The 7,734-nt window shown below is 28.6% G+C and overlaps 2 protein-coding genes across 2 annotated transcripts; one reads left to right on the top strand and one right to left on the bottom strand.

Annotated features, from left to right (window-relative positions):
- The first annotated feature begins 1,347 nt into the window (after positions 1–1,347).
- On the top strand, positions 1,348–4,536 carry LOC101498095 (bidirectional sugar transporter N3-like). Its single transcript, XM_012719392.3, has 6 exons — positions 1,348–1,538; positions 2,129–2,165; positions 2,273–2,483; positions 2,575–2,736; positions 2,815–2,934; positions 4,036–4,536. The coding sequence occupies exons 1-6, from the start codon at positions 1,505–1,507 to the stop codon at positions 4,231–4,233; spliced, it is 762 nt and encodes a 253-aa protein (XP_012574846.1). The 5' UTR covers positions 1,348–1,504; the 3' UTR covers positions 4,234–4,536.
- A 1,097-nt stretch (positions 4,537–5,633) lies between these two features.
- LOC101497773 (stemmadenine O-acetyltransferase-like) lies at positions 5,634–7,070 on the bottom strand. Its single transcript, XM_004485467.4, has one exon. The coding sequence runs from the start codon at positions 7,068–7,070 to the stop codon at positions 5,736–5,738; it is 1,335 nt and encodes a 444-aa protein (XP_004485524.3). The 3' UTR covers positions 5,634–5,735.
- Between the last annotated feature and the right edge of the window lie 664 nt (positions 7,071–7,734).

Below are 7,734 nucleotides of genomic sequence, written 5' to 3'. Positions count from 1 at the left end.
TATATATATATATATATATATATATATATATATATATAAATATATATATGAGTTGACTTAAAAACAAATACTAAAATTGTAAATGCAAAATATTTGTGAGATTATTGTTTGATGAATTTTTTTAGAATAATTAAAAATAAAATATGATATATTTATAAGAATAAAAAGTTTATTTTACTGTTTATTTTTTATCAATTTTTTTAAAAATATATTAAAAAATGTATAAGAGAGAAAAAAAAATAGAAGAGAGTGATATTTGATATAAAGAAGATCCAATTTACAAAATTAAATTCCTTTTTAATTCTAGAATTAGATGATGACCCTAAATATTTCTAAGATCTTATTAACAATTGTTTAAGGGTCTTCTTTAAGAATTCTAAATGAAAAAATTTATTGATTGAAAAGTTAAATATATCAATTTTCAAATCGTAAATTACAAAACTTTCGATGAAGAGACTTACTATTTTAAATTTCTTAAAAAGAATATTCATTAATTATTTTAAATTTCTTAAAAAGAATATTCATTAATTAACATTTGTCATATTTCTATTATCTTTACCTAAATTTCTTTAGCTACATTTTTTAGGAAGAGAAAGGGGAGCTTAGCTAGTACTCTTTCATCTCTAATTATATGTATTTTATATATATATATAAAAAACAATTAAACTTTAAATATAATTTTTTGAATTACTAGATACATTAATTATTTATTTTTAAATATACAATTTCAATATTATTAATTTATCTTAAATTAGGAAAAGTTAAAAATTAAATACATTTAAATAAAAATATTATTTTAATAACATCAACATGTAAAATAAATTAATTAAATGAGGGAGTATAATACGACACCAATTAGACAATGGCAAGAAACAACATTACAATGCCATTTATTAATAAGGACATAATTCATGATTAATCTAAAAAATACATTAATCTAGATCTACCATACACCATAATTTATTTACACGTGTTACTTTCTTATGAGTTTGATGCAATTGGAAATAAATTGTTGATTACATATATATAGGTCACAATTTTTGTCACGTATACACAATTGATGTACCACGTATGCATTCAATTAAAGAGTTGGGAAGAAAAAATGGTTTTGTGGTACGCTACCTACTAAAAAGAATAAACCCCTCATGAACCCTGAATGACTTAATTATGCATGAATGGTTACACAACACCTTCACTAATAATAACATTACATACTTTGTGCCATTTTTTCTGTTTTTGGTTCCTTTTTATTTTATTTTATTCTTTCCACATTTTTCTTCTCTTTCTTTAACTCTCTTACTCCGTGTCCATTTGTGTATATATAGCATGAGTTGATCAACAAAATTCATTCAGTGCTTGCATGAGATTGAGGGGTTGATTTGGAAGAAAAACCCAACTAAGGTTTTTCCTCTCCCAAGTTCATACCCCAAAACCTTGTGCTAGCTTTTCTCTTTTGCTTCATCAAAATTTTAAGAGGAATTAGAAAAAGAAGACGAAGAGAATCATGATGACCTATGCCTTTATTTTTGGCATACTAGGTAACACATAATGCATATCATCGCAATCTTTGGACAAAATTTTCATTCTTTCTTTCTTTCTTGTTTCTTTTTCTAATACTCAAACGTATATTGCAAGTTCTTTGATTCAGCAAATGTGCTTGATTTAATTCTGCCTTCTTTTTCTTTCAATACTTTTTTTCTTTTATATGATTCTAAATATTCATGAACATGTTTTTACAATAATTTCTTTTAAGTTATTTATTACTTATTTTTATTTTATTTAATTTCCATCTTTTGGAAGTAGTGAAATATGGGTGATTACCCCACTACCATGAATTGTAGTTGAGGGATAGGTTGATCACAAATTCCAAATACATAAATATATAGTTGTTGAGAATTTTATTTGTTTTTTTGCTCTCTTTTAATATACACTCCATTGAGCTAGCAAATTCAGTTAGTTAATATTTTTTCGCTCCTGATTCCGTACATGTTAAACTAACTTACCATATGGTATTTTTTTAAATTATTTTTAAACTTTTCTAAAATTCTTTAGACTGTTCTAAAATATTTAAAATATACTTTTTAATTTTTAATTTAACTTATTTTCCTTTTGAATCTTGGATGCGTAGGTAACATCATTTCCTTCTTGGTGTACTTGGCCCCACTGTAAGTACAACATTATCATTTTTGTTTAATGAATAATAGCAATTGCTAGTAATATTTTTCATTAAAAAGAATACATTAAAAGAAGAAATGAATTGAATACATTGCAGGCCAACTTTTATCCAAATATACAAAAACAAATGCACAGAAGGTTTCGACTCACTACCATACGTGGTAGCATTATTCAGTTCTATGCTTTGGTTATACTATGGTTTCATCCAAGCAAATGCTTCATTGCTTATTTCAATTAACTCATTTGGATGTGTCGTTGAGGCTATCTACTGTATCATCTACATAATCTATGCTCCCAGAGAAGTCAGGGTAAATATTTTTTTATTTTAAATTTTTATTCCCCCCAAATCCAATTACCTTTTTTTAATGAATTAATGAATATAAAATATTTTGATTGCAGAAATTAACAATAAAACTAATAGCGGCAATGGATGTGGGATCATTCATTTTGATATGGTCGATAGTAGAATGGGCAATACCTCAACATCTGCGTGTACAAGTGTTAGGATGGATTTGTATGTCCATATCAGTCAGTGTCTTTGCATCACCTCTAAGCATTGCGGTAACTCAATTTTATTATTTATCATATGTTTGATTTTCTTCATTTTCTTCTTAATATAATTAAATTATTTCTCTTCAGGTAAAGGTTATTCGGACAAGGAGTGTACAGTATATGCCCTTCAGTTTGTCATTTTCACTTACATTGAGTGCCGTAATGTGGTTTTTCTATGGTTACTTTAAAAAGGATAAGTGCGTTTTTGTAAGTACTCCTATCTACTACTATTTTCTTAAATCAAACATCAAACCAACTTTCATTGTTTAAACAATTATAATCATAAGCTACTCTCTAGAAATCGGTTTTCAATTTGGAAAAAACTGAATCGAACCGATTTTCACCGATTTTCAGTTCAAAAAATCGGATTGATTTTAATTTAGTTTTGTTCTTATAAACCAACTTTTATATAATTACATTTTAAAAATCAAATTCGGTTATAGTTTTTAGAACTAAAAATCGACTCGGTTTAATTGTTTTAACCGAAAACTAGATCAATTTGATTCTAATTTTTAAAATTCAGTTTGCTTAATAAACTGGTTTTGAAAATACTATTTGATTTTCAATTTTTATAATTTGTTCAGTTTAAAAACAATTCAATTTAATTTTGCAGTTTTATTTAATTTTTGATTTTTTTTAACACCATACTACTCTTCATCCAATTATTTTTTATTACATGTAACATTTAAATTAAAAAAAAAATATCACTTTTTTTTTTCTTTTATAATAAAAGGTTAACCATTTATTACTACAATTTTTTATATATAAAAAAGGTTTATATATATATATATATATATATATATATATATATATTTGTTATTTCCAATTAGTTTTCCGAATTGTCTTTTTATCAACAACAGACTTAGATTGGTTTCTTGACGATTTACCAGCATTCATATGTTATAACTTATAGATTATGTTTTATTTTATTTTGCTTTATATAAATTTGAATTGTTATCTGCTTTTCTTCAATAGTAAATTAAAACCTTTGATACATATCATTTAATCCAGGAAGTTTATGGTATCAGAGCCTATATGGGACGTTTAATCTCTTAGAATGTTGGTACTAAGATATAATATATCCTTTAATCCTTTATATATATATATATATATGTATGTATGTATGTATTTTGTCATTAAAAATCGATGGGAGTATTTAATGTAAAGAATAATACTAACAATACATTTTTTAACAGTCATTCAATCAATTATTATTTGATAATAAATACTTATTTATAATAAAATAATTAATAGTATTTTTGATTATGGCTAATGGTATATTAAGAATTTTGAATTTGTTTAATGCAGATCCCAAATATAGTTGGTTTCATATTGGGGGTAATTCAGATGGTGTTATATGCTTATTACAAGACTTACGGTGTTGGAAAGGAAGAACCTCCTTGTGAAGTGATAAACATTGTTGTTATGAATCCATCGGGTACTTGTGAAGTGTTTCCAATTCCACTCGATGAAAATGATGATATTATTGATACCGTTAATCAATAATTTCAAGCAAAGATTAAACTTGCTGATGATGAAAAAGACAAGCAGGAGAAAAACATGATGGAAACTATTGAAATAGAATTGGTGGTGTGAAAATTGTGTCATCTTATTATATTATATTTACCATATAATATAATATAGTATAATATACTCTCTCGCAAGAATACATACATATATGATGATAACTTTGCTTTCGTGATGAACAATGTGAATTGTGTTGCTGCCAACCTTTGCAAGTGATTCTATTCTATCATCCTTGTAACTTCATCAACATGATCAATTCATTAATGTACTCACCTTCCTTCATCATGTGTTCAAGCTTCAAAGTTTTATTAATTAATTAGTTCATTAATATGCCTTATTTTGCTTAACATATTCTATTTTTTTTAAATTGAGGAAGGGACAAGTTATTATATGATCATATTATTGTCTCATATTTGATTTGGATTACGAAATATTGTCTAAAGTGCTATATCACTTGATTGAAAAAATGTATTCCCTCTGTTCTAAATATAAAACCTTTTATTAAATATTATAATAGAAACATTAAATAACTCTTTTTTAAATGTAAATTTGTAAAATCAATATTAATTGTTATATATTTAATAATTAATGTTACCGGTCCAAAAAATGGTATCTAAACATGAATGTTGCCCTCATTTTCCTTTCTCTTTTAGATCTCAAAATTAGAAACAACAAAAAGAACTCAAGAAAACTCCAGAATATGTACATGAAAAGAAGAACAAAAAAAAAGAGAGAACAAGAGATTATGACAAGTTTCATGAGAAAAAGAAGTAGAGGAGACAGCACAGAATACTTCCTTTGTTGATGTAGAGTTTCAAACCCATAGCAAGAAAACAAATACTAGTATTAAGTTTTTTTATTTGTATTAGAAAAAATGATAAATATTGTCGTAATTAACTCACGCGATGTCTCATATTTGAACTCGAAACAAGACGTTAAATTTAACTATTATAATATTTATCAATTGGGTTATGATTTAATTACACTTGTATTAAGTACTTTATTGATAAAAGATGCAAAATGATAGTGATGCCAATGCCACTGTTGTGCAGCGCATTTCAATATAAGAAAAAATATAAAGAGATGTTTTGGCTAATGGATTAGGGTAGGTTTGGACCTAGCTTATGTGGTCTAATATGATTTTTTTAAAACTATTCTTTTGAAATAAAAGTATTGGACATTTGGACCTAACATTTTTTAAGTAAATATTGGGCTTAACTTTACATTTATTTATTTATGTCTGGTTCACTTATAATTTAATTGGTTAAACCAATTAAACTATAATATGTAAATATCGATGGTTTGATCTTTCGATTCAATTTTTAAAATATTGAATATTATTTGTTAATTCCTGAAGGAGGATATATATTTGTTTGTATTTTTATTAACCCAGGATAGGTGTTTGTTCTTTAAAGTTAAAACCATACAATTCATTGTGTTAAATTATTGGAATATTTGATATGGTAGCATGAGAGATGGTCTCAAATGATGATTCTAGGGTTGAGCATAGCATAGTTTAACAACTCTTGATCTTGTTGAAAGAACTCCATGTGATCCTCATCAAGAGTGACAAAAGCTTCAACTCCACAACCATCTTTAGTATCCATCAAAGCTATCGTATTACTCACCACTTTATTCACACTACAACTCCACACAGGTTTCCCCCATCCAAAATCATTTTCAAGCAGTGGAAAATTACACCAACTCGAACTCCTGTAAATTACCAAACTACCCTCGTTAATCTTAACCCTCTCTTTCAAACTTTCCATCACAAATTCAAACCATCCTTCCTCTTTAAACCTCTCTACTTTGCTCTCTATAAACTCCCTCATACCCTTTCTCATCCTTTTCACCATCTCATCTATTGCCACGTGGCATTCATCCTCAACCGTTACTGAAAACGGCCATATCAAGTTCCCCACCGCGTTTTCCGGAATTGTGGGCTCCATTCGTGTACGGAGGTTAACTGCCTGTAACAGAATCGAATGTTTAAAAAACGACGTCGTTTTCGTAGCTGTTGTAGAAAGAGCACATTTCCAAATGAGTGCAAGAACAACTTCTACTCTTGTAGGGTTGAATTCGACTGTTCTTTTCACTCTTGTTTTGAGTTCTTCTATTTTCGAAGCTTCGAAAATGAATCTTCTAGAAGTTATTTTTTTGTTTGAAGTTTTTACTGATGCGGAAATGGCGGGAAATTCTCTCGGAGGAAATAGGTTAACGGCGGTGGTTAAATCAGGGAGTATTTTGGTGTCTCCGCCGCAGACGGCGGTCCATGTTTTGAGGAATGTGATGAGAGTATTGAAGTCAGCGATCTTGTGTGTGAGGGATACGGTAATTGCGGTGGAACCGCAATCGAACAAGGTGAATCGGATTAATAAGAGGTTTAATATTTGTTTTTCGTCGGTGCTTGGGAGGAAACATTCGAAGGTGTCGAAATCGGGGTTTGTTAGAATTTCGGAGAGAGTCGTGTTGGTTTGAGATTCGATGAAGAAAACGCCGCCGTCGTTGCAGTTAATGGTGGCGGCGTCTTGGAGGTTTCCGGCGAGAGGGTAGAAAAGGGTGAGTGTTTGAGAGAGTGAGTTTTGGAGAAGTTTGGATTTTTCTAAGAAGTGAGAAGAATGGTTAATGTTGTTGTAATTGGGGTAGAAGAAAGTGGTGTTGCCATGAAAATTGGGAGAAAGTTGATCTAGTAAAGAGAGTTTGAAGGTTTGAAGGTTTGGTGGTGTTGGTTTGGAGGGTTTTATGAGTACTCTGTTTAGGGTTTCGAGTTTTACTTCGCAATTGCTGCTACTGGTTCTTTCGTTCTGCTTCATCATTTTGGTTGTGTTTACAGTTACTTGATTGTCTTTCATTTTATAGAATGGTGTCGGTTGAACGCTGACATATTGCTTCACCGAATGAATAAATGTTTCTTAAATGATTTCCTTTTTTTATTGATTTTAGTTTCTGTCGCTTGTTTTTATGGGTTTAATTGTTGACAAAAATACTAGTGAAAACACATACATGTTGATGTGGCGTCTATATATGAATACCACCACCTCATATCTAAGAAGTCAATGGGGTAAGTATAGACTTATATTTTGTGTATTTGCTTAGTAAGAAAATAAGTGATTTGGGCACCCATCAATGTTGGTTTAGTGTGGGTAACAATTCAGCTCATATCCCGCAAGGCGTGACTTCAAACCCCTGTTTTTAGTTAAGTATTTCATTGGTGTGTTAATTTTATGAGCTATGAGGCTTGCTCTAGCTTTAATGTATCTTCCAAATCCAACTTATCTTTGACATGTTATATAATTAAATGTTTAGAACATACGCCGTTATAATCCCGTGTTACGTATAGGGATGTTTCTAAGATTAAACTATTCATATTTTTAATACAGATTTTAAATAAATAATAATAATAATAATCAAATTTTATTTTAAATTATAAATTATATAATCTTAATTGGACAATATCAAAGAAATAATTGTATGTAATCA

Source organism: Cicer arietinum, chromosome 1, assembly GCF_000331145.2.
Source record: "Cicer arietinum cultivar CDC Frontier isolate Library 1 chromosome 1, Cicar.CDCFrontier_v2.0, whole genome shotgun sequence".
NCBI lineage: Eukaryota > Viridiplantae > Streptophyta > Magnoliopsida > Fabales > Fabaceae > Cicer > Cicer arietinum.
This window is presented reverse-complemented; position numbering and strand designations above follow the sequence as displayed.

Bases quoted from the DNA above. Each gene is read 5' to 3' on its own strand.
- LOC101498095 (XM_012719392.3), top strand. From the start codon at position 1,505: ATGATGACCTATGCCTTTATTTTTGGCATACTAG. The intron at 2,484-2,574 runs GTAAATATTTTT...TTTTGATTGCAG, and splicing joins ATGCTCCCAGAGAAGTCAGG to AAATTAACAATAAAACTAAT. The intron at 2,737-2,814 runs GTAACTCAATTT...ATTTCTCTTCAG, and splicing joins CATCACCTCTAAGCATTGCG to GTAAAGGTTATTCGGACAAG.
- LOC101497773 (XM_004485467.4), bottom strand. From the start codon at position 7,070: ATGATGAAGCAGAACGAAAGAACCAGTAGCAGCAATTGCGAAGTAAAA.